Here is a 27500-nt window from a genome sequence, read left to right as displayed (position 1 = left end):
CCGTTTCTCTTGTATGAATCATACTTATGGAATATCAATTATTAGGGGATGTGTTTTTATAAGTCTATTTCTTTATATTATTTCGAATTCACATAAAAAATAGAAGACTAATTTTCCCTTTGATTAAAGAGATCGTACTTCCATCGCACATATAACCGGCTATTGTGAGCATGAACTTTTCGCCAGAGCTGATGGGTTTAACGTTCCGTCGTACTGATGTTAAGATAATATAGTTAGAAACGCCAGCTGTGAGAACTGTATAATGATATTGTATAACCAGATATAGATGCTCCCAAGAAGCTAATCAATACCAGGAAGGGAGCATTCTATGCAAAATTAATGTCTCTGTATCTCAATTTCTGACAGTGATGTTTCTGATAACATTCCGTGGACTCAAGAAGGAAGACGACGCAAAATACGGACGCTTTGAGGATGAGTAAAGACTTAAAAGGAGCTTTGAATATAAAAAAGTGGGGAAAAAAATAAATGCAGCTCTTTTCTTACCTTGCCTTGTAGAAACCTTCTTGTTGTTTTGTTTGCTAGTGAGTACCACTTGTGGACTTGAATCTTCCACCATAAACAATTCATCCTTAGTTACAGTCTTATTCCTCCCTTTCATAGTGGCAGTAGACCCGACTGCAGTCAAGTAAATCCCTTGATTGTCCTTGAAGGCAAGACCACTGTTGGTGCCAGACTTGATTTCCAAAGTGAACTTGTTACTGTCTGAAAGATCTTTGCTGAGAGTTCCGTCATTGTTAAGGAAGCGATTATCACATGTCTTCAGCGCGTATCTTCCATCAGCGAAGTGAAGGATTACCAGAGCATCTTGACCCCATGGAATGACCTCTGTAACCTGAAGCTCATCGTCGTGGAGATGGGCGTATCTTTTACGATTGACGTTCTTCAGATTGACCTGTGGGTGAATAGATAACTGGACAACCCACATTTCTGTTGCTGTGATGTTCTTAGCGAAACATTTGGCAAAACCTTCATTTTCTTGGAGGTAATTTCCATGAGCAACACTCTTGAAAGCCCATTTGCCGGACCCGCTTTTGTCATATTCGACGGAGAACTTCTCAGTGGCCTCGCGTTCCTCGGCTTCACACGTGAGATTTCCGTATTTGTCGGCCGAGAGGTAACGCCCCGTGTGACTTCTAATGTAGATTACTTCTTCGACTGGATCCTGCTCCAGATAAAATGTTTGCTTCTTTTTCAAAGAACCCCCAGAGACATTGATCTTAAAGCCGAAAGACTCAGCTGTCAAATACTTTCCTGTATTAGAAATTAATCCCACTTTCCATTCTGAATATTGGTGAGAACATCCGTTTATTCCGTTTGAAGACATGATGCTGATTTTATGTAAAAATAATTCGTAAACTCAGGTGGGAAAAAATCCGACAAGAAATAGAAAGATAAAGCAACAGAATGAGAGTTACAAAAACACAGGGAAATGTCACAGAAAATCCTTTACAAAACGGTTTCACTGGTGAGTTAACTCCGTCGGTCTTCTTTTTTTATTATTATTAATTTTCGCCGTCTGCTAAACGAGGAACCAACGATTCACACAAACTTGAGTGGTGAGTGTGCGAGTGTTGAGACAGTCGTCGGCACTCCCTACACACTTATTGGCCCCCTCTCACTGCCAACGTCGCAGCGCCTCGCGTTGGGGTTTCGTCAACCCTTCTCATTCACCTCTCTCACTCCTTAGCTTTCTTTTCTTTTTTTTCTCGTTGTTATTCTTTACTCTTTTCCCGTACTTATTTATCATCAATGACTGCATGCTTCACAATAACATCAATTTATTTGTGTTCGTTTCCACGTGATCGATTACAATCCCTAACCACTCATCACATTTTATTGTCCACACTGGTAAAATCGGATCTCATTGAATAGCCTAACTCAGGATACTGTACTTTGGGTTAACGACGCGTGAGCACATTTTACTCAAGCTGGTGTCACCGCATTGCAAGTTGAATATTGTTTTATAGATGGATTGTCAATGGCGCCAAACTACATTTTGGATTCATCATCATCATCATCATCATCATCATCATCATCATCATCATCATCGTTGTCGTCGTCATCGTCGTCATCATCATCATAATCTATCATTACTATCATCGACATCATCATTTATTGTTTTTGTTTGGTTGTGTGTGAGAGAGAGAGAGAGTGTGTGTGTGTGAGAGAGAGAGAGAGAGAGAGAGAGAGAGAGAGAGAGAGAGAGAGAGAGAGAGAGAGAGAGATTCAACAAGAGATGTGGTCAATTTTTACAGTTTTCAATCAATTACAATCACTCATCACGTAGTTAATAGGCAATATTTTGTCAGCCAGAAGGAAACTGAAAAGCATATTAGATCTATACAAAAAGTATAAGTGCGTACCTTCCATTTTCTGAGGTTTCTCTTAATAATTTGCTTTCTATAAAAGTCGTCATTTAATACTTTTCAATAAATTATATGTCCATAATGTATCTATAACGCATTTCCAATGTGTGCCTTGCTCAGCGCGCTTTACACAACTAGATCTCTAGTGATACAAAGCTAAAAGTAAGTTTGTTTTGTTTTTAAGGGTTTTGCGGCGCTTGCAACACATTAAGGTCATATCAGCGCCAGTAAAAAGGAATAAAACGGGATAGTAAAAACATTCTAAAATTACAATGATAAAGTAACCAAGAAAAAGGAAGACAAAGGGGATTTAGTTCAAGTAGGGAGCAAATGTAGATTCCAAGAGCACACTATCAGTGTACTTATTTTGAGATCATTTAAATGTCTCATCCTGACACAAGCGCAGGCCCCCACTAGGAGGAACACACTCAAATGGTTACAAATCATATGTTAAACAAAACAATACAATGAACAACAGAGAGATTATTTACAAGACAAAAAAAAAAATCTCCCAAAACTATACATAATTCGACTGTTTCCCTCCCAGCCAGAGTCAGGATAAAACCAAGACATCATTCCAAGACAAAATCAGAAAGCAAGTTGGAAAACAGATGTAGAGGGGTAGAAGACACAATGAGTTCCATGTCTGCCCACTATGGGAGGCCAGGAACCCCACCCAGATAAAAGTAAGTACCTACTCGTAAAAGGCTCTTGAAATGTGACCAAATTGAAGAGTTTTTTTACTTTCGACAGTCATGCTATCTGTTTCTATGTCGTGTGTCTGGCTTTTAAGTGATATATTAATGTTTTTATTGTTCATGTTATTGCCCGAAGAAGAGATTTGAGCCCGAAATATTCTGTATTTGGTATTTCGTTCTTTCTCGAATCTATTATATATTCATTTTTGTTCATTACTTTTGTTTTATTATTGAGCCAAATTTCTAATTTCAAAACACGGATCATCACCTAATCGAACAGGTATGTTTGTGCTTGAGAGTACTTGTTGTGGACACAATCGCATTTTTATCCGAAAGGTCGGGTTTGAGCGCCGCCTTCGTAAACTCATGGCCTGACACTGACAAACAAATGACAAGTCTTTGTTGGCCACAAAAGAAAACAAATCGTGAGTTGTATTCAACAGTTCAACAAATGAGATCACTTGTTTCCTTGATCACTACTGAAGACAACTCACCAGGCGGTCCACAAAACTAAATTGACGTAAAAATATAGGTCGTAGTCATGGCGGACTGGAGTATTATAGTAGGGCTATGGTCGTAGTGGATTTTAGCGTAGCCCTCGTTTACATAATGAAGCCCGACACTAGAACCCTCTAGGACTTATAGTTTGTCGTCATTTTTTAGTTTTGTGCACCATTAAGTGAGTTGTTAGTAGAGCTCGAGGAAACAAATGATTCCATTGGTTGAACTATTGAATACAACTCACGATCTGTTTTCTTTTGTGGCCAAAGACTTGTCAGCAGTCAGGCTATAAGTTAACGATGGCTGAGATTTTCCTGCCCACATTGACCATTTTGGTTGCGAGTAAGATTTAAAATATTTAAATAGAAAAAAAAAAAAAGATTCCTAAAGGAAAGATCAGTTAATCTTTTGGTACAGTTATTCATGTGTCGCGCATGAGGTCATCTAGCGAACCCCACATAGGGCGGCATGGGACCCACGTCAAAATAAAGTCACTTAGATGTTTTCAAAAAAGCAACAGTCTGACTCACATAGGGAGAAAAAAATTGGAAAAAGAAAGTCAAACAAATGAAAACACACCGGCAAAGAATGGGAGCGATCTATATTCAGGTTTTCGTCCAAGTCATCAATCACATGCTTTGTTGCTGTACAACGATTGGATATTTCTTTAAAAATGTAAACACGCTGCTTTGTTTGTGAAAATTGTAAACATACACATGTGTCAAACAGAACAAAATAACCAATCGTGATGTTAGATATTTCGAAAGGTGTGAGCACTATTCACTATGTGGATCACTTGAGCACATTTTGCAATGTAACCAATGACCTCAAGCACGTGGAAAGTTAATATAAATCGCTCCCATTAAAGCACAGCAAAGTATAGAAAACCACGTGGAAGGAAAGGGAATGAGAAGTGTTTTTCTTTTTGAAACTGTACTGGCTGTACTATACATTGTACCCAGTCAATTGCTTTAATAACATCCAGGGGAAATTTGGCTTTTTAAAGTTCCCCTTTAAAAAAAATTCTGCATCCAAGAAAAGGATGATCGTACATAACAGGTTTAAGATATTTTCCACTTGGAACCTTACACTCCCAAGTCCAGCTCATATGTAATTTTAAATTACATTTATAAATTATAAATTCATTTATAAAAAAATATCTGTTCATGAAAAAGTTTTATTTCAAACTATTGGCGTAAAAATCATCTGACGCCAAAAATGGGTGGGCCTGATGTTGGTATGCTCACTCAAAAAATAGAATAGTAAAAAATGTCTAAGGGATTTAGATTTTATCAGTGCCAGAACACCCTTATCGAGTTCTTCAGGGATGACTTTTGGATCTCCCTTTCTTCAATTTGGACGCCAAATATTTGAGGAATCTAGTCAATATCATTTACTGTTCAACATTTTATTAAAGTGGTTTTTCATGCCTCCTCCATTGGACACATTTTATCTGTTTTAGATCGCCATAACGCCATTGCTCTAATTATTGTATTAAAATTTTCAAAATCAAGTGGATGAATCAAGGAGAAGGAGAGGAGTGTTTTAGCAGTTGTAAGTAAATTTTGTTTGTTTGTTGCTTTAGGTCTCTTCCAACACAATTGAGGTTATATGAGAGACCGCTGAAACAAAAAACAAGCAATCTAACAAAAATAGTACAAATGTCAATCAAAATCATAACCTAAAGATATCATAAGCTAAATTATAAATAACCAAGAACAAACAGGCAGAAGATTTACAGGAAAAAAAATATCCCCTGTCAAAAATACAATCACAAACCAAAGAAGCAGGATAGGCTAGTAAAGAGAAGAAGAAACGACATCACTATCGGATCGTACACCCATGCGGACATCATAGGTATATGATTCAAGGGTGATGCTCCCATCCAACCACCCGCTGTAAGTAAATAACTCCCAACAAAAATGTGAAAAATATAATTTATTCATGATGGAAGAATTTGTACATAAATTAATTGAACTTTCGTCTTCTCTTGCGAGGTACAGAAATCAACAAGAGATCTATGAAAACTGACAATGATAAAACCTGTCGCATGTTTACCTTTTGTTTATTCAACTTTTTTGTGGCAAGACACACATAAAAAAACATAAACAAATCATGATGATTTCAGCATTGTGAGGTAAAGAAGACACTGAGTATGAAATGTTTGCGTCAGTCTTACTCGTTTTCAAGTAACACTTGTCACTTCAAAAACGTAATTTTGACAACCTCTTCCTCAATTTAACAACAAAGGTAAAAAAAAAAAGAAAAGAGAAATAAAACCTCGTGGCAGTAATGAGCAAATTAAACAAATTATCAAAAGCTTGTCATGCTAAGTCTTTGTATCTTAATATGTGCCCTTTGAATAATCTTTTTTTTTAAAAACTGATTGAGCAAAAAAAAAAAAAAAAAAAAAAAAATAACAAAAACAACCAAAGTATCAAGATCTAAATACAACAATGCATGAATTCAGTTAGCCACACACATACCAGAAGCCTAAATATATCGCTCAATAACACAATAAAATAGCCAAAGTGGGATTCTAAAGGAAGTAATAAAGCACCATGAGGATATGAAGATTTAGTTTGTAAGATAACATACCACTGTCGTATCATGATAGAGATAACATGACATGAATTTACCGAGGTAAGAGCCTAAACTCACACACATGTATGTACTCGTTCGCTTCATACATTATGCATTTACACTTTCTATATTTAATACAATATGTATAATATGTAAATTTAATTAATAAGACAAAAGAATGGCCTATATTTTCCTTCTCAAAAACATAATAATAATAATAATAATAATAATAATAATAATAATAATAATAATAATAATAATAATAATAATAATAATAATAATAATAATAATAATAATAATAACAATAAACACAATCGTACTTTGTGAAGAAAATAATAATAAATAAAGTAAATATAAGGTTAGTGGAAAAACAAACAATATATTATAAATGTATCACATTTAGATTTCTAAAACAAAAACAGCAGATCTTTTATTTTTAAGTAGATTAACATTTCAATACATGTGTCACAACCATTACACATTTCAATATCTGTGTCACAGCCAGAACACAATACCGTGTTACAATGATACATGAAAATATAAAACTTGATGAATATAAACCTTTCAAGTGTTTTTGGTCTGATAAATATATAATATAAAAGTAAACTGATACCTCATAAACAATCATCTATTTGTACATACATATCTAAATATGAAGAATTTTTAAAAAGCCTTCTTGCTTATGTCAAAGTTAATCCTTCTCTGTGATCGAACAATATGTATTCAACAATATTTCTTTCAAGCAGATAATCTATTCAATTTTGTTTTAAAAGATTATAATATGCAAATCCTACAATAATAACATTGCATAGTTAGTTGAAAATGCTGGTGACGAGTGAAATCAGTAAGGCGGTGGTTCAGGGGTGCTTCGTGGTGTGTCCTGGATTTCAGTCTCAATTTCATCTGCATGGACCGGGGGATCTGGTGATGGGGGGATGAGGTATTGAAAGAAAAATGGAGTTTTAGTTTTTGGGAGAATTAGCATTTCCAACATTTTTAGGTCTTTTCAGCACGCAATTGAAAGAAAGCTGACAAGGGTCAACAGTCAAAAGTGTTTGATTTTAAGGGTTTTACAGCGATTGCAAAACATTTAGGTCATATCAGCGCCAGTAAAAAGGAAGAAATAGGATAGTAAAAAGTTCTAGAATTACAATTAAAGCACCCAAGAAAGAGTAAGACACAGGGGAATTAGTTTAAAACACACTGTTTCCTCCAACTCATTGAAATGTCCCAGATTTTTAATTCTAATTATTTTTTGTGCACAGTTTCTTCAAACAACATTTCTCATACTTTTCTCACATGTCCTGAGGAGTTCAAGGAAACTGTTCGAGTTATAGTTGCTTAAAGTGACAAAATCTAAAATCTGACATTTCTGATCACCTCAACGTTAAAATCCCTCTTTGCATATTTTTGGCAAAATACTGCTTTGTGGTGGTGGGCCGCAAAGCAGAGAAGAAAATGATGGAGAAAATAAATTTGAATAAACAACTTCATTTGTTTATCAAACCCATCCTTCTAAGTTCTATTCATTAAAAATAACAAAAACGTATAAATTAATTTGATTAGAGCTTGAAGACTGGACTGGTGAAATGATAAAATCAAAAGGCTTCAATGGCAAACACAATTTCAGTATTGCTTTCATTGCAACATATTCATTTTACCCATTTCTTAATATAATATCAACTTTAAAAAAAAAAAAGCTTTTATATAAAAACTTGAACTTTTATATAACGCAATATCCACTAAAATGTTCAAAGCACTTTACAAAGGGTACCTGCCTTACAGCAACATGTAAGCGGTATACAATTTTTTTTATCTGACTCATTTTACACCGGAGTATGGTGAGAGAATGTGAGTAAAGAGCCTTTTCCAAGGACTCAACAATGCAGCACTTGGAGCAGGGCTTGAACCCAGGAACTTCCAATCCCATGGCGAGTGTCATACCAAAAGATCACATAGCCATATCAGAGAGTTTTATTGAACCAACCTGGCAAGGACAGATCGTCATCACTGTCATTATGATTTCCAACCTCGTCTTCTATCACTGTCTCTATACGTGGGTCCTCATATTCGGGTTCAAAGGCTCTTGGGATTGGAGGAGGGGACTCTGGCTCCGCTTCAGGCATCACCTCCGTCTCAATGACTGGCTCAGGAGGACTCTGCTCCACAGGCTGTTTATTTTGGAAGTTTGAGAGGAATATTTGAATCATTTTTTAGAAAAAATGGAATCGTCTTACAACCCAATTGTCTATAAAACTCACTCTGTCTGTTCACATAGAAGAATTAAAAGATCTTCAGAATGGAATTTGGCATGTAGTTGTTTAAACTTAGGATATAAATTAATTAAGCTCTATTCTACTGCAATATACACCTTTTTAAAAATAAAACATTTTTTATACAATATAATCATGGAAAACAAAATCTTTTAATACAAATATTTGGACACGTATAGCAAAGCCTAACACATTTGACACGGCAAAGATGGAGCTTAAACTAGGTTTTATTTGTGTCATAAATTTATATAAAAAACTGCATCATTACAAGTAGTTCTTTGAAGACCTAAATAGACATAAGTAATTAATTGCTCCTCTTCAGGTTGCACATTGGTCTAGTGAAAAGTGCCTTTACCAGATTGTACAAATTTAGTTACCCAACAGTGGACAAAGAGAACAGATAATACTACTGATAGCACTTGCTTCACAATCAAAGGAACTTTATCGATCCTGGATGTGGTTGAGAATTTTTTTGGTCCCCAGGGTAACTGGTTCTATTTAATCTAGCAGAATATGAATCGCGATAGACAAATTTCTTATCCTAAGGATAGTAAACAATTGCTGTGTTCGTATAACACAATAGAAAGTGGATAAAACTCTGGGTCCATGAATCCTTTAGCTATAAAGAACTCCTTTAAAATGATATTGAAACTGGTTTCCTTACTTGTGAGGTAAAGCCCTAACAATTGAGCTCTTCCGACCCCTTCCTAAAAAAAAAAAAACCCTTTAAAAATAAGATGATTTAAGTAGTAAACCCTAAGCAGTCGGCTAAATCTTTTCTTTTAATTTTATACAAAGTCTACCTCTAAGTTTATTGGCTGGAATGTAGTTAGAGGCTGTAGATTTTCAGGGACAGGAATGGCAACTGGATTCACTGGTCTGCCCTCTCTCTTGACAGTGGAATATTCATCTTCATAGACAACATATCCAGAGTTGTGGTATACTGGGTTCTCAAACTGTTCACCTTTTGTCTAAAACAATATGAAACACATGGGTAAGCTTTTAGTCATAATAAAAAACAATTAAGATAATTTTAAAAAGAATCAATGAAGGTATCTGTTAATTTCGAGGGAGAGTCAAAAAGTAATGGGAAAAATGTCCTACTGATTTCATTTCTTTTGCATGTGATGTCATATTTGGCTCAATTGAACTTACACATGAACTCTTTAAACCAAAAGTTGAAAATGTTAATTCTGTCAAATTTTGACAAAGTTCAAAATGGCTGCCCCCATGAATGTCCATCAGTGACAGGAAGCTTTCATTTATTGATTTTTTTATTTTCGAAGAAGAAACTTCGAGTAACATTCTTAGATGCCTTGGAAAAGTTAATAAAACGTAGGCATTATGTAGAGGCAGTGTTTTTAGGTGGGTTGGTTATGTATCTCTTCATTTAGAAGAGAATGAGATACAATCCAACACCTAACCTGAAACCCGCTCAACCATGTCTTCATCTTGTTAGGGTCACCAACCAAGCAGTGTCAACTCAGTGAATCAAATAAAGACAGAAGCATTGATCAGATCTAATAAAACTTCTCTTGATGAAATAGCAGGTACAATTAAACATTGAAGCGACTGAAAGCAAGAATTCATTGAGTTAGATCGGATTTGGAGACGCAACGAGTACTGTTTTTTCATGAAAATGTCCTCCAGGAAAAGGGAGGTAATTGATGGACAACGTTGTCTCACCCTCCATATTCATCAGATTTAACACTTTCAGGTTTCCATCTTCTTGGTCCACTGAAGGAGGCAATGAGGGGACATCGCTTTGAAGATGATGAAGAGGCCAAGACAGTGGTGAAAAATTGGTTGAATTTCAGTTAACTCCGTTTTACAAGGATGGAATACATGGCCTTACAAAAAGGTGGACTGTGGCTACCGAGAGAGGCGAAGACGATGTTGAGAAGTAGCATTCTACTCGGCTAATGCCAAGCTTAAATTCGAGGTATGATGCATGGTATTGATTCAATTTGTTTTAAAGTAATAAGCAGAGTCTCATTACTTTTTGCTCACCCTCGTATATTACTATAAATTTTGATCTGAAAAGAGCTATAATGCAATTACCTATCGTGAAGTTAAGTAAAATAGACCAAAAAAAAAATGGGATGGCTTCCTAAATATTCCTAAATATAAAAAATGGAAATGGAACCACATGGGCAAGATTATTAGCTCACTTAGACTCAAGAATCTTTAGTGATTCCTTTTGACATTCATTTGATGGCCAACCTTACATTTCAGGAATGTCATGGCAACGGATGTTGTGCAAAAGTGCAAAAAAAAAAAAAATTTCCTGATAAGATCAATACAATTGTAAAAACACACTATTTGTCTACAACTCTAACTGGTTAAGACTTTTCAATCTTTCCCCAACTCATTGTTCTCTGCCTTATCATATTATCATATATTTGCATACATAATCTCTTATTCTCTATAATGAATTTATTTAACAACAGATGCATCCGTTCACGTAATTTGTATTTGTAGTATACAAATTATACTTGTTTTACATTTTGCTAATTTTATTAAACACTAAGACAATCAAATATAATCTTCCAAACTTCTATTCTTTACAAAACTGAAGGAGGTAAGCATGTGATCTACCACCTTAATCTGGTACTGCCTTGGGATGAAGCCTTTTTGAAAATGTTGATTCTAAGTTTATACAATAAAATATAATGAAATTAAACAGTTTTTATTTTTGAAGTTTTATATACAGTCATGTCTCTCCAACTTGAGCACCTTAGTTTCCAACATTTTGTCCAGATGGCAATGATATCCGTATAGAGGAATCAATCCCTAAAGTGTCCAATCAAAGTTGAAAAAAATTCCGTCCCCACTGAAACCTGTCCAGAAAATGGAGACATGCGGATTGTGGAGTTCCAGATTAGAGAAACACGACTGTATAGATAGAATGAAGATGATGTCACTCAGGTCTTTGTTATTGTTTTTTTTTTTTTTTTTTTTGCCATCCACGTTCATGAGTAATTCTCACTAAACTGTATTAACCAGACAATACAAGACCAAGATTACACATAGTTTTGTGTGTTGGTCCGGATGGCAATGTTGTGAGTTTCTTAGTCAAGCGCACGCTATCTGTATATAAAACAATCATAAAATTAAGTCCAGACTGACAAAATACCAGTTTAAGGAAGTGGGTCACAAATCCCAAATATTTCTGATAACAACAATTTTACTTACATCCACTGTATTCTGGACGATGGTATGACGCTCTGAAATAAACAACAATTTTAAAAATAAATATAAAACGTTTTTACAAGAGTGAATAGATAAAGAGTGAAAATCATAACACGATTGTTTTCCAGATAAATTTGTCTCTCGGCTATCATAGCACTGGGTGTTACATTAGTGTTCACAAACATCATATCAGGTTTTAGAGGGATTGTACTGACCATCGTGCAGCCTGGCATAATCAGGGGATGATTATCAGCTCTTCTAAACTACAGTTGGTTTGATTTTTTGGGGGGCTCTTGTGGTATTACACTCTCTTTCAGATCGGAAGGTCCTGGTTTCGAGGTACCACTCTGAGTTGAGTCCTTGGAAAAGGCTTCTTACTCACATTCTCTCACCCTACTCAGGTGTAAAATGAGTACCTGGCCGTTAAAGCATTGTCTCTGTTGAAAAAATAAAGTACTATCACCTAACAGGCTTCATGTCTCATCGTACATGTTAAAAGTTGCTGTTCTCAAGGGACCCCTTGTAAAGCGCTTTGAGCACTCTTAATGGATATTGCACTATATAAATGCTCAAGGTTTAAAAGAGTTTTTTTTTTTGTTTTTTTTTTCATTTATTTGTTTATTTGAAAACACACAACAAAAAAAACAAAAAAACTTACGAGCTTTAACCTTCTTCACCTTCTTCTTCTTCCTGAAAAAAATATAAAAAACAAAACAAAATCAGCAATGAGTAAAATATAGTTCTGTTACTTCTGTTCAAGTCAAGTTACAATAAAGGCACACACCAAGAGGATCAAACTATATTAACATTAAAATCATCAAATGTGATAAAGAACATTCAAATGTGATGACTAAAATGTGATAATAATATTTTTTTTATATGGATCAATATTATTATATCTGATGTTATCAACAAAATATTTTTTAAAATAAAAACATCTTCATGCCCAAGGAAAGCTGATATATATATATATTATTATATATATATATATATATATATATATATATATATATATATATATATATATATATATATATATATATATATATATATATATATGTGTGTGTGTGTGTGTGTGTGTGTGTGTCGGTCCATTGATCATTCTAGAAGCAAAGTTTTATCAACATAGATGCAAAAGTTGTTTGTTTTATAGTCCTAAAGCCACAGCGATCTTCTTGTCTAAAATTCCACCAGTATGTATGACATGATAAGAAAATGATTTAAGTATACAATTGAAACTATATTGGGGGGAAAGTCTGTAAATTCATGTAAAATGTACATTTAAAAAATGCAGTCCTGGTAGCTCAATTAGTAACACGGTGTAGTGCTTATCCCAGAAGAAAAGGAACTGGATTGATCCCTATCTGGGTCAAGGTTTTTTTTCAGACTATCTATTTACCATCCAGTAATTGGGAAATCTATTGGAGAGCAGTTTACAATGGACTAGCGAACATCGTATCTGAAGTGTGACAAGCAATTGTTTTTCTGTTCATAAAATGCTAGAAAATCTGGGATAAACTCCTGCTCAATAGGCCTTAATCGGCATGAAGGTCCACTTTCTTAACATATATAACACACAATGGTATTTATTTACTTTGGGCCCCCTTCGTGTCTAGCTTATATAACACTTCAACTTACCTTAAAACATATTTTCTTAAAATTATAAGGTTTTTTTTTCTTTTCTTTTTATTATTAACCCACTGACTGCCATATTTTGGAAAGACACGTATTTAAAGATTTGGCCAGAAAACTTGCCCTTCAAACATCAATCGCTTTAAATGACCCTCATCTTGGCAAAAAAAAACTCTCAAACCTGGGACCTCAAGAAGTCCCAGGTTTGGGAGGTTTTGCCAAGATGAGGGTCGTTTAAAGCGATCAATATTTGAAGGACATGCTTTCTGACCAAATTTTTTAATGAGTGTCTTTACAGATTAAGGCAGTTAGCTGGTTAATAGTAAGACAACTTACTTTGCCCATATACAATAGCAAGCAAGAATAAACAGCAAGATGGCAAATGAGATGAGGAGGATGGAGACAATTAGAATGGCGAGAACAACATCCTCATCCAAATTGAATTCGTCATCTTCAACAGTCTGGGTAGAGTTTCAAAGAGAAAAATTGAGCAACATTATACAGATATCACATAATTGTATTCCTATTCTGTCTTTAAAATAGGGAGAGAGAGAGAGAGAGAGAGAGAGAGAGAGAGAGAGAGAGAGAGAGAGAGAGAGAGAGAGAGATAGAGAAAGAGAGAAAGAGAGATAGAGAAAGAGAAATAGAGAAAGAGAGAGAGAGAGAAAGAGAGACAGAGAGATACATAGATAGTTAGATAGATAGATATATAGATAAAATTATTTTTAAAAAATCATGAAATAATAGAGCTCAACATTTTGATAAAAGGAGCTATTCATAAAATAATCTAAAAGACAGGTAGAGATGGGTGATGAGGTTGTTTTGGATAAGAAGATAAAATAAGTAGTAATTTTAAAACACGAAAAAAATGTTTTACATACTGAGATGTCACTGACAAACATGGATTCATATTTGTCACGGTGGCTTGATCTATCATTGGAAAGATAGTTGTACAGTTTGGACCCAGAGAAGAGTGTGTAGCCAGTGCCATCTTCCCCAACAGCAGCCATAAATATGTCAGCCCTGAAATTAAAAAAAAAAAGACTTTTACCTATACTTTACATCTTGTATTTCTACTAAAGTCACTAAAAGAATTCTTGCTAAAAAAACCCAACAAACACCCCCCCCCCCCCACCCCCCCCCCCCCCCCCAAAAAAAAATAAAATAATAATAATAATAATAATAATAATAATAATAATAATAATAATAATAATAATAATAAAATAATAATAATAATAAGAAGAAGAAGAAGAAGAAGAAGAAGAAGAAGAAGAAGAAGAAGAAGAAGAAGAAGAAGAAGAAGAAGAAGAAGAAGAAGAAGAAGAAGAAGAAAAAGAAAAATCAAAAATTAAAAACATAAAAGAAAAATATACTGATCCTGGGACCCCCCCCCCCCCCCCCCCCCCCCCCCCGGCTTAGATCATCTTCAACAACCTGTTACATATTGTATAGTTAAATGGTTTCTGGTTATCTGATTATTAAGACATGAGTAAAGTAAATGATAATGTAATAATTGTTATTTTGTATTGCATTATGTTTGCCGTTAAATTTATTGTAATCTTGCATCTTATCGAGAGAAAAATATTAATAAAAAATTCGTAATTTACTTGTTTTCCCACTTTAATATCACTTTTTCACAATTCTTTAAATAAAAAGCTATTTAATGTCATAACTTTTTATAGATACGGACCATGATTTAAGTGGGTTCATGTTTGTCAAAATGATGAAAAGAGAATAAAGAAATAAATGAATGAATAAATAAATAAATGCATAATTAAGTTGAACAAAACAACTTACTTTGTAGCACTAACAGAGCCATCGTCGTTGATATGGTTCTTTATATCAGCACAGGAGAATATGACATCATTGAACGTTTCCCTGACGATTCTGAAAAGTGATTAAAAGTTACAAATAATCACAAAATTAGCTTGGTTTAACTTTAAATGAGCATTCATTACAAGAAAAATGATGAATGACAAAACTTAGTATTTAGTAACAGGTGATCAATGCTTTCGGTGGATGCAAGTAAACTTGGTGTTAGTGATATAGCAGTATGGTATTCCATCTTGTAACCGAAGCAAAGTGCAAATTATCTAGTAACTGAGCACTAGTGACCACCTGAATGACAGAACTTTGTCCATTTTGGCTTTGTGTCTTTATATAATGCATTTTACATACATTACCCAACTTGACTCAGCTGGAAATGGGATCCTGACTAAAGGCAGTGATGAATATTGCAAGAGTGGCAGTATAAAACATAAGATGCTACTTCCACTGTTTGATAAGGAAATTTAAATCCATTTGGCCTGTTTGGTTTTACGGCCCTAGTGACACATACGGTCATTTCAGGGCAGGAATAAGGAAGAAAATGGGATGGTAAAAAAATTCTAGATTACAGTTAAAAGCAAACAAGAAAAGTAAGACAAAAGGGAATGGTACAAATAGGGAACCGACGTAAATTCCAAGAGCATACCATCCATGTAGTTAGTTTGAGATCACCTAAAAGTCTCATCCAGACACAAGCACAGGATCCGACTAGGAGGAATACACTCAAATGCTTACATTATACATTCTAAACAAATTATAACAATATATAACAGTGAGACGATTAACGACGAAAAAAATATTATCTCCTAAAACTATTACTAATTAATATACCCCGTCCAGGGAAACAACAAAACCAAGCAATCTTATTTCAAGACAAAGACAGAAAGCAAGTTGGAAAACAGATATAGGGGTATAGAAGACACAGTTAGTGCCTCCCTGCCCACTATGGGAGGTCAAGAACCCCACCCAGAAATCCATTTGGCCTGCCCTGGGGAAAAGATGAAGCATTGAAGTAAACTGAGGGTTTGGAATCTGTGAAAATGATCAAAAATGTTCACATTTATTTTCTCTTTATAATTTTGGGGGGAAAAGTTGAGTACAGGGTTATTCCATAATCTTTATATAATTAGGAGAAGAAATCATTAACGCGTTGATGACAAAACTATTGTTTTTTTTCTAAAACCATGTCATTTCTCTCATTATTTATCAGATTGTAACAACAGACCTAATAAATTTCACCAATGTTTTGTTTTGCTTTTGAGAGTTTTACAGATTTAGGGGTAAAAAAGACAAAGTAAGTGCCTTCTCTGCTCACTGTTTCACCAAGACAGCCAATAACAGTGATTTGGCTTAAGCTGCCATTTAAGTCCGAGTTACATAACTTGCTGAAAATAACAAGATCTAATGTCAGGTTAGAATAAAATAAAACTCCTATTGCTGAGAGTTAATCAGTTTTCCAAATCTTCACAAGTGTGAGATTTCACTCACAGTGCTTGTTGCAAACTTATTTGAGTCTCATCATCTACTTTTTATCTTCAAATTTGATGAAGAAATGGAAGTCCACAAAAATGAACACGGCAACTTTAAAGATTACATCTTTTAAAAAATATATTATAAGATGAGGCCTAATTGATATATCACCGCCATCGTAATAAATAATGATAGTTCACCGAGACAACACACCAGGCCGGCAACATAATTGATTGGGTCATCTCCCCTGTGTCAAGTAATAGAATAAGAAAGACCGAAGTTGTTGACCTAGCGATATCCGATCACAAAGTTTTATTTGTGGATATCGCATTAAAGAAAGTTGATCTCCCGAAACGAAACATAACAACAAGGAATTATAGACAAATTGATATCAGTGGTTTACAAGATAGCATTCGTGACGTCATAAATGAGGTTAAAAATATAAACGACTTCAACAAAGTATTGCGATCTATTATTGACCGTGAGGCACCGCCACAATGTCGGGTCGTATCGAATCGACCACACTCGCGATGGTTCAATTCCGAGATAAAGGAATTAAAGAGAAAAAAGAGACAGGCTGAAAGGAAATGGCAAAAGAGTGGCCTAACAGTATTTAAGGATATATACAAAGCAGCTAAGTCGGCTCTTTATAACGCCATCACATGCGCAAAAAAGGCCCACTACAACGAAAAATTTCAAAGCATTACATCTTGCAAAGAACTGTTTTCCACCGCAAACGACCTTCTTGGCAGTAAGAAATCCACACCCCTTCCAGCGTCTAGAAATAACACCGAACTAGCTCAAAATTTTGCCAACTATTTCCACGGCAAGATAAAATCCATTAGGGAAAACTTAGACAATACATCATCATCATCGTCACCGAGCTTTGGACCATTCCATGGAACGCCACTACATGTTTTCGATCCAGCCACTGAGGATGAAGTGAAGTCAGCCATTTTAGATAGCCCATCAAAATATTGTGACTTAGTAGACCCCATACCAACTAGTATTCTTAAGGCTTGTATTGAAGAACTGTTACCAACAATAACTGAACTTATAAATAATTCGTTGGTCTCAGGTAGTGTCCCCGACTCGTTTAAACGTGCCATTGTTAAACCACTATTAAAGAAGTCCGATCTAAATGTAAACGAACTGAAAAATTACAGACCTGTCTCCAACCTTCCATATCTATCCAAAGTGCTTGAACGCATTGTGTTAAAAAGACTTTTGTATCATATCCATCTAAATAATTTAAGTGAAAATTTTCAATCTGCCTATAAATCACATCATAGCACTGAAACTGCCCTTTTAAAAGTATGCACTGATATTCTTAATAGTATTGACAAAAATCATGTCTGTTTATTGACTATGTTGGACCTTTCGGCTGCATTTGACACCATTGATCACGAGATACTTATTAAACGATTAGAAATTACTTTTGGAATAAGAGACACTGCGCTTAGTTGGTTTAAATCATACCTAACATCAAGATCTCAGTCGGTTCTGATCGATGGCGCAGTATCAGAAACATTTCCTCTAAATTACGGCGTTCCGCAGGGGTCTGTCCTTGGTCCTGTTATTTTTACTCTTTATACTCAACCTCTTTCGGATATTTTTGTTAAAAATAAATTAATGTATCATTTCTATGCTGATGACACTCAGATCTATGTAAGCGATATCCCTAGTAATATCCCATCATTGATTACCCGTGTTGAAGACTGTATTAGAGATGTTAAATGCTGGATGGAAATTAACAAGTTAAAGCTGAATAATGAAAAGACAGAGGTGATGGTGTGTGGTAGAAAAAGTGTTTTGAAAGATGATTTTCTGAAGTTTACTCTAAATATAAATGGGTGCACAATTAACCTCTCAACGTGTGTGAAAAACCTCGGGTAATGCTAGATCAACATATGACTATGCAGGCACAGTTTGATTCTCTATGTAGAAGTTTGACAATAGGATTAAAAAGAATTGCTTCAGTTAGACCTTTCCTAACAAGAGAAGTAACATGCAAACTAATAACATCTTTCATACTATCTAAAATAGATTACTGTAATTCGTTAATCTCGAGTGTAAGCAACGATAAAATATCACGCCTTCAAAGTATCCAGAATGCGGCTGCTAAATTGATTTTAAGAAAGAAGATAACATCCTACTCATTGCCACTTTTGTATGAGCTGCATTGGTTACCAGTTAAAGTGAGAATCGAATTCAAACTAGCAGTATTGTGCTATAAGTGCCTTAATGATCAAGCACCATTGTATATTACTGAATTTTTAGAAACGTATAAGCCAACGAGGAGTCTACGTTCTGCACTAGATTCTACAAAATTAATTGTTACAAATAAATATAAATATAAATTTTACGGCGGCAGATCGTTCAGTCACGTCGGACCTTCCATCTGGAACTCTCTTCCTAAAAGAATAAGAGAAGCGCAGTCCTTATCAATATTTAAATCAAAGTTAAAACACCATCTCTTTGTTAAAACACATCTTGATTAATGCATCTTTGTAATTTGACCCCAATATGAATGTTAATTTAGTTTATGTTATTATATCATTATTTTATATTATTTCCGTATTTGACATAGCATGTGGATGTATTATAACATATCTTGTATTAATGACTTTATGTTTAGTTATTACATTGTTGTATAATGATAATATTATGTTGATGTAGTTTGTATAATGTTTCATTTGTATAATAATGTCACTGTATTATTGTTTCGCGCATTGAGCATCACCCAGTGATGAAAATGCGCGTTATAAATGTCATGTATTATTATTAACTTACTCTTCATACTCTTCTTGGACTCGTCTTACATCACTGCTGGGCCTGTTGACTGTAATCATGGCTTGAGTCGAATCAGATGTAACAAAAATCTGCCCATTTTGAATTGGAAGAGAGAGAGAGAGAGAGAGAGAGGAGAGAGAGAGAGAGAGAGAGAGAGAGAGAGGAGAGAGAGAGAGAGAGAGGAGAGAGAGAGAGAGAGAGAGAGAGAGAGAGAGAGGGGAGAGAGAGAGAGAGAGAGAGAGGAGAGAGAGAGAGAGAGGAGGAGAGAGAGAGAGAGAGAGAGAGAGAGAGAGAGAGAGAGAGAGAGGAGAGAGAAAGAGAGAGGAGAGAGAGAGAGAGAGAGGAGAGAGAGAGAGAGAGAAGAGAGAGAGAGAGAGAGAGAGAGAGAGAGAGAGAGGAGAAGAGAGAGAGGAGAGAGAGAGAGAGAGAGAGAGAGAGAGAGAGAGAGAGAGAGAGAGAGAGGAGAGAGAGAGAGAGAGAGAGGAGAGAGAGAGAGCGAGAAGAGAGAGAGAGAGAGAGAGAGAGAGAGAGAGAGAGAGGGGAGAGAGAGAGAGAGAGAGAGAGAGAGAGAGAGAGAGAGGAGAGAGAGAGAGAGAGAGAGAGAGAGAGAGAGAGAGAGAGAGAGAGAGAGAGAGAGAGAGAGAGAGAGAGAGAGAGAGAGAGAGAGAGAGAGAGAGAGAGAGAAGAGGAGAGAGAGAGAGAGAGAGAGAGAGAGAGAGAGAGAAGAGAGAGAGAGAGAGAGAAGAGAGAGAGAGAGAAGAGAGAGAGAGAGAGAGAGAGGAGAGAGAGAGAGAGAGAGAGAGAGAGAGAGAGAGAGAGAGAGAGAGAGAGAGAGAGAGATATGAAAAGTCAAAATCTCGTTAAAAAATGGCATGTAAAACAGAAAGGAAAACTGTCAGTAACAGTTTCCTTCAAAAATAAAATACAATTTTTTAAATATAACTAAATTATAATTTATACAATAAATATTGTAAATACACAAACTATTCTGATAAACAAAAGAGCAAAAAAAAATTCTTAAGCTTAAATTGTACAGTTTCGCTATTGTAGAATAATCAAAATTATTATCTTAAGTTACAGACAAGTATGAAAATAAGAATGAGGGCACACATGTTGTTTGTCCGCAATCAGCAACTGAACAGGATAAAAATGGATTGCATATTTGATACATTCATGCTGCAAGACTCACCTAAAGCAGAGAATAAATCATATACTACAAAATGGAGAAAGAAATAGTAAAGAGTATACGGATAATGGGGTGTAATTGATACATGTTGCATCTAAGACTGATTCATATCAAGAACTTTTTGTTTTCAATTGAGTTTACATTACTTTGATATTTGACGTAATCTTGAAGCTTACAATTAAATACTTTTGTCAAATGAAATGTAATAGATTGAGAAGTTTTATCAAAAGGCTACAAGTATTTGGTAGACATGAAAATTAATGGCAATGTAAGATGAAATGATCCTAAGAAGAAAGACAGATATCAAAAAGCGCATGTGCATGTGCATGTGCATGCACACACACACACACACACACACACACACACACACACACACACACACACATACACACACACACATATAAAGACAAAAAAAAAGAACAAAAAAACAAAATACAAAAACAAAAACAAAAAAATCACACTTACAAAAGAGCCAAATTAAATTAAAGAATCGCTAACGAAATTGTCCTTTGCACTTAGGTGTTGCAGGAATTTTATTTTGTTCTTTTAATAACATCTTATTCAGATTGGAAAATCAGATTGTGAAATAAAGAAAAGAATAGGTATGACGAAGAATGCATTCAACCAGCTGCATACAATTATGAAAAACAGGAATATTAGCATGAAAACAAAAATCAAAGTCCTGGATTGCTATGTACTGTCTGTGCTGCTATATGGTTGTGAGAGCTGGACCATAAACAAGACCATGGTTAAAAGACTGGAGGCAGTGGAAATGTGGTTTTACAGAAGAATGATGAGGGTGTCATGGATGGAAAGGAAAAGAAATGAAGAAATTTTAGAAATGGCAAACAGAAAAAGATCACTGATAACAAAAATCATCAAACGCCAAATGGAATTTTTAGGACACATTATCCGCCACCCTGGTTTGGAAATACTCGCCTTGACTGGAAAGATGAATGGAAAAAGAATAAGAGGAAGACAAAGAATAACGTATTTGAATGGGATAAGAACTTGGACAGATGAAGCTGAGAAAGGTGGCGCTGCTTTAATAGAATTGGCAAGAGATAGATCAGCTTGGCGGAAGATGACCTCCGACGTCTGCTTCAGATATGGAACTACATGAGATGAGATTCAGATTGTGATTTCTAAATCTTATTCTCAAATTTTACATGAAATAATCATCTTAACACTTATAATGATGCAACATCTTACTTTAGTGTAAAAGTTGTATTTAAAGTGTACTTGTTTTCACATAATATATGGTCTTCTTTGAAGAACTGACAGAAACAATTACTAAATATAAGGTAGGCCTAATCTCTTTCTTGGAATTTGCATAGAGAGGAAACAAAAGAATTGATCGGAGATACACATTTTTCCCCATCATAAGGTAGAAACTAATAAATGGATTGATGGACAATATATATTTTGCATGCATGTAAAAGAAAAAAATAACTGAAAGTACAGAAAGAAATACTGTTCCAAGAGCTTCAGCTGCAAACTGTTCAATTTTTTAAAACCGAACTATGCAGGAGATTTTAAAAACTATTAGTGAACGATTTCGTCACATGTGAAAATAAAACATTTTCATTGGATAGTTTTATCCAATATTTGTAGTCATGATGTGTCATCATTGGTTGAAGAGTAAACTTGGTCTAAATATTTTTTTAATCATGCATTCTTGGATTTGAACAATTTGCAACCGAAGCCAGAGTTATGCAAAATACAAATGAAAATAATCCTAATTTCATCCTTGTAACTTGATAAATTCGGATTACCTCATTCGTGCTTTAAAAAAATGGGAGCATCGTTATTTATAATTTGTGCATCAAAAGTATACCATAACAGATCTGACTCTTGAATTAGAAAGGAGTAAGACACATTGGTATAGCATAAACTCACTATCTTTATAGATGATATATATATTGATGCATAAGATTTTAAATCCAAATCAAATATGTCAGTTTTCAGAGGGTATATAAACTGAGATTGCACAGATCTTCCAGTCATCTTTAAGTCATACTAACAGTGAAGAAAATAAAGATGAATACATACATAGGACAGTTGAAATCATAGATATAGGAATTTCTAGTGAGAATAACACTCTTAGATCACAAGCATCAGAGAAAAGGTAGGGAAAAGGGGAACTAGCCAACTACTCTTGTTCCGAGCCTAGGATTTGTAAAAGGTCTTACCGAGACACCTACTGTATGGTTCTTCTGCTGAAAAAGATTAACTGTGATGATTTCTGACAAATAGTGTTATAATGTAGAGTGATGACTTGCAAAGTAAACAAAAAAAAATAATATCTCTAAAAAATTTACACCTCTTACTGCCTCCCATCTAATGGGACAGCACAGCTAGGACATGGGCAAAATGAAATAGAAGTCCAATAGTCGAATAAGCAATTGACCATCGTTATTACTACTATTCTATGATTATTATTATGATTATTATTATTATTATTTTTATTATTATTATTATTATTATTATTATTATATTATTATTATTATTATTATTATTATTATTATTATTATTATTTTATTATTATTACTATTAGCAGTAGTAGTAAAAGTAGTAGTAGTAGTAGTAGTAGTAGTAGTAGTAGTAGTAGTAGTAGTAGTAGTAGTAGTAGTAGTAGTAGTAGTAGTTGTAGTAGTGGTGGTTGCTGTTATAATAGTAGTAGTGGTAGTAGTAGAAGTAGTAGTAGTAGTAGTTGCTGTAGTAGTAGTATTAGTAGTAGTAGTAGTAGTAGTAGTAGTAGTAGTAGTAGTAGTAGTAGTAGTAGTAGTAGTAGTAGTAGTAGTAGTAGTAGTAGTAGTAGTAGTAGTAGTAGTAGTAGTAGTAGTAGTAGTAGTAGTAGTAGTAGTAGTAGTAGTAGTAGTTGCTGTTGTTATTGTAGCAGTAGCAGTAAATAAACAGCTTTTATATAATGCGATATCCACAAAATCTGCTCAACGTGCTTTACATAGGGTCCCTAGCTGACAGCAACACTTAACAGTGGGACGAGAGATGACATCTGTTGGGCGATATTGCAATTTTTATCCAACATAGATAACATAGTATAAGTTTCTGTTTTAGTATTAGTTGTAGCAGTAGTAATATTATTATCATCATCAAAATCATCGTCTTTGTTAGTATCGTTATTATTAATTTTTATTTTAAAAAAGAAAGAGAAAAGCTGAACAATAACCAAGTCAGCAATAAGTAATTTTCTTGCTGTGACTCACATTCACTTTGGTCCTGAAAAAATTGATACCATCTGAAACTTGAGCTTGGAAAGAGAAAACTCTTGTGTTTGTGCTGGGGAAGGAAATTCTGTTGTGAATGACACCCTGCTTGTCGATCTCAAAGTCATGAGTGCCCACCAGGGAGTATGTCAACTCTAAATCATCTTGTTCAGCATCATGGGCATCCAAATCAATGATGGATGACCTGAAAGGAGATACCAATGGTGCGCCTGTGGATTGTAATTCAAAAATGAAATACATTATTTGTCATTCAAAATAGAGAGATAGCTTAGAAGATAATAAATAAATGCTTAATTTCTAAAGAAAATAAATGTTTAAATCATTTCTAGCAAAGTGTTAATAAAATATAGTCGAGTCAATGCAGGCCTCTTAAATAAATAAGAGACAATTTTTGCTTGTTTTCGTATTTTAATGGGTTTTACAAGCAAAGGAAGACATGAGACTAGTTAGAAAATAGAAGAATATACCTATAGCAGTTTATTCATCTTGTCGGAGATCACATAAAAGTTCAATCAATGTCAGCGATGCTCTTTGTTTAAGTCAAAAAGCTGGAATATTTTTCTTGTTTAGAGCATTTATGAAAATATTTCATAGAAAGCTTCTCTTCATAAAATATTAATATTAGTAAAGGTTTAAAAGTTCAAATAAAAAACTTTAAACTTAAAAAAAAAAAAAAGGACAGAGTGAATATTTCGGGCTCACGACTCACATTCTTCATTGATAGAGTACAACAACAACAAAAAATATTTTTTTAAAAGTCAAGATCTTCAAATATTTTGATACTTATTCAGACTTTGTTTTTAGAGGTTTAATTGACACTTGCAACATAAATGGGTCATTTAAGCACCAGGAAGAGTAAGAAAGATTTAGATACAAGGGGAGTACATAACAGATGACGGAATCTACCTCTGACAAATACCATCTACTCACCTGGATCATTGACAGAAATGATAATACATTTGTATACTCACTGACAGTACATAATTCATATTAATACATAATCACAAGAGATCTAATAGATAATTTACAAGGCAGAAAGGTCGAACAGAGATGATTTACAAGAGAGTAAAGATCATCTCATAAAAATGACATGCTGTGATTTCAAACTCAAGATTTTCCATTGCCTTTTGTGTAAGAGTACTCAGTCCATTTAGATAGCAAATTGCCCTGACAATTTTGTCACATAAACCACTACACAGGAGATGGTCATTGTCACCTCGTTTCAAGTTTGGCCGAGAAGAAACAAAAATTAAAATTAAAAAGAAAAAGAAAATCCAGGAGGAAAATTTCATCTTTAAACAGACATTTTAGAGGGTATATGAACTCTGCAGTTGCATGAAATAGTAAAGTTTGTATTATTTCGCCAGAGTAATTGTTTTGACAGCATCGTCGAGGAATGTACCCCACGCATGCTCATTTGTTGTCAATCAAATGCATCTCAACATGGTTCCCTCCCGTCACCCCCGTCTCCTTTCTAAGAAAGTGATCTGTATTTTATAAGTATGATTAAATATCACCAATTAATTTCCTAAAAAGGCTAATCCATCCACTTACATGCAAAGTATTCTGACTTGTCAAACCTGGGTGCATTGTCGTTGACATCAGAGATTTTGATGATGACAGGTAAAATGCTTGGGTTGACCTCACGCTTGTATCTCCTGACCTTGTCATCATTCTTTGGATTGAAAGCAAAGATGCTGAACTCCAGTTGTGGTGACTTTTCATAGTCAACTCGCCCAGTCAAAAAAATCTTGCAGGTATCACGGTCTACTCTCACGACATCACGAACATAATCATCAGAAGCTGAAATAGACATTGGTGTACTGTATTTTTTAAAAACCCAATAAGATCTGATCTCATAGTTAACTCAAACCCCATTTGTAAATTTCACAAATAATTCAAGCATTCAATATAACGATACCTTGAAAATAGAATTTAATTATCAAAAAAAAACAACATGATAACAAAATTTCTGAAAGAAAGTCGACAACTGACAAAACTTGTCAACATGCAAATTTTCTTATTTGAAGCTTGAAAGAATAAAAAAAGAAAACCCAAAAATGCTGTTGAATTTAAGTCTCAATTTAATTAACAAAGACGAAGTATGTGTACATTTTATGTTTGCCTCTTATAAACAAAGGAGATGGTGTATTTGACATAAAAAGATGAAAGTAAGATGATGGTTGATGATGAAGTTAAAAAGAGGTTATAAAATGTTTTAGACTTGATCGAGAATCTAAAGCAGGCTTTGTGAACTGGGATATCAGAACTTCATAAGTCTCTTTCTCATTTAATATTAAAAGAAATGGAACACGTTTTTTTGATTGTCCATTCCTATAAAAAAAAAAAAAGAGAGAGAGAGAGAGAGAGAGAGAGAGAGAGAGAGAGAGAGAGAGAGAGAGAGAGAGAGAGAGAGAGAGTTAATGATGTGTATAAATAAAGTTAATATGTAGTTTTGGTAGGTGATAAAGAACTGATATGAGTTTATCAATGTTGAATCTCACTGAGTATCTCATAGAAGATGTTGTTATCTAAGTCAGCATCGGTGGCTTTACACTGGCCAACCTCAACTCCAAGTCCGATTGGGATGACATCCTCTTTAAGTTCATTTTCTGGGAGTACAAGAGGCGTCACCTTGTTATTCTAAAGAATTGAGACAAACAGAAAAATAGATAAAATAAAAGTGGTACATTTTGATATAAAAATCCAATATAAAAACTAAAAAAACATAAATGATTTTAATAGTGATGATGATGATGATGATGATGATGATGATGATAATGATGATAATGAAGATGATGACCGAGATAAACCAACTCTCTCCGTCAATGTCCAAATGTAATATTGCACTGTTTTGAATAGAACAAAAAAAAAAAATAGAAAGATCAAACACTTGCCTTAAATTATTCTCTACCCATTAACTTGGTTAATATTAGTATATTTATGCCTTCCCCTGATGTATCCGAACGCTGAATAAAGGAATTTGATTTGAATACAAATCAGTTCCTTCCTGATTCAGAATTTATATTCTTCCTCTGGAATGCAAAAGTATTCCTCAATAAATTCATAGTTAATCACAATTCAAAATTTTATGAAAGAAATCATTTTCAGCTAACTCCATTAGATATGGAATTATCTTCCCAAAAATATTGGTGAAGCACTTAAAACAGATACTTTCGATCAAAACTGTTAATATTATTATTATTATTATTATTATTATTATTATTATTATATTATTATTATTATTATTATATTATTATTATTATTATTATTATTATTATTATTACTATCATTATTACTATCATTATGATTATCATCATCATTATTATTATTATTATTATTATTATTATTATTATTATTATTATTATTATTATTATTATTATATTATCTATTATTATTATTATTATTATTATTATTATTATTATTATTATTATTATTATTATTATTATTATTATTGTTGTTGTAGTTGTTATTATCATTATTACCATCATCATCATTAATTCTATTATTATCCATATCACTATTATGTTTATTATCCTCTACTTCATGACCTGCATTGGCTGCCTGTTGGGAAAAGGATTAAATTCAAAGCTTGTGTTTTAGTGTATCGTTGTCTTGAAGGTACTGCCCCGTCCTACCTTTCGGTACTAATTGAAAGATATTCGAAACCCCGCCCCTTACGTTTGGCCAGTGATTCCACAAAACTAGTT

At 34.2% G+C, this 27500-nt stretch overlaps 2 protein-coding genes across 2 annotated transcripts in view; both read right to left on the bottom strand.

Moving 5' to 3' along the window:
* The window catches only part of LOC144972757 (protein singed-like), a 53282-nt gene extending 51330 nt beyond the window's left edge, over nt 1–1952 (bottom strand). The window contains exon 1 of the mRNA XM_078914357.1: nt 505–1952. Within this exon, the coding sequence (XP_078770483.1) occupies nt 505–1345 (841 nt within the window). The 5' untranslated portion in view covers nt 1346–1952. The remainder of the gene's footprint in view (nt 1–504) is intronic.
* Nucleotides 1953–5978: 4026 nt separating this feature from the next.
* LOC144972756 (cadherin-87A-like) overlaps nt 5979–27500 on the bottom strand; it is a 77301-nt gene continuing 55779 nt past the window's right edge. Inside the window, exons 32-43 of the mRNA XM_078914356.1 lie at nt 26295–26433; nt 25345–25593; nt 23770–23999; nt 19357–19445; nt 15064–15153; nt 14148–14289; nt 13603–13727; nt 12293–12324; nt 11638–11669; nt 9246–9413; nt 8157–8340; nt 5979–7090 (exon numbers count right to left, since the gene is read on the bottom strand). Coding sequence (XP_078770482.1) covers nt 7011–7090; nt 8157–8340; nt 9246–9413; nt 11638–11669; nt 12293–12324; nt 13603–13727; nt 14148–14289; nt 15064–15153; nt 19357–19445; nt 23770–23999; nt 25345–25593; nt 26295–26433 — 1560 coding nt within the window. The 3' untranslated portion in view covers nt 5979–7010. The remainder of the gene's footprint in view (nt 7091–8156; nt 8341–9245; nt 9414–11637; nt 11670–12292; nt 12325–13602; nt 13728–14147; nt 14290–15063; nt 15154–19356; nt 19446–23769; nt 24000–25344; nt 25594–26294; nt 26434–27500) is intronic.

The sequence above is a fragment of the Berghia stephanieae genome, chromosome 5 (assembly GCF_034508935.2).
Source record: "Berghia stephanieae isolate SIO BIC M18660-M18661 chromosome 5, UCSD_Bste_1.3, whole genome shotgun sequence".
Lineage (NCBI taxonomy): Eukaryota > Metazoa > Mollusca > Gastropoda > Nudibranchia > Aeolidiidae > Berghia > Berghia stephanieae.
The sequence above is the reverse complement of the archived record's forward strand: the minus strand, read 5'-3'. Positions and strand labels throughout refer to the sequence as shown.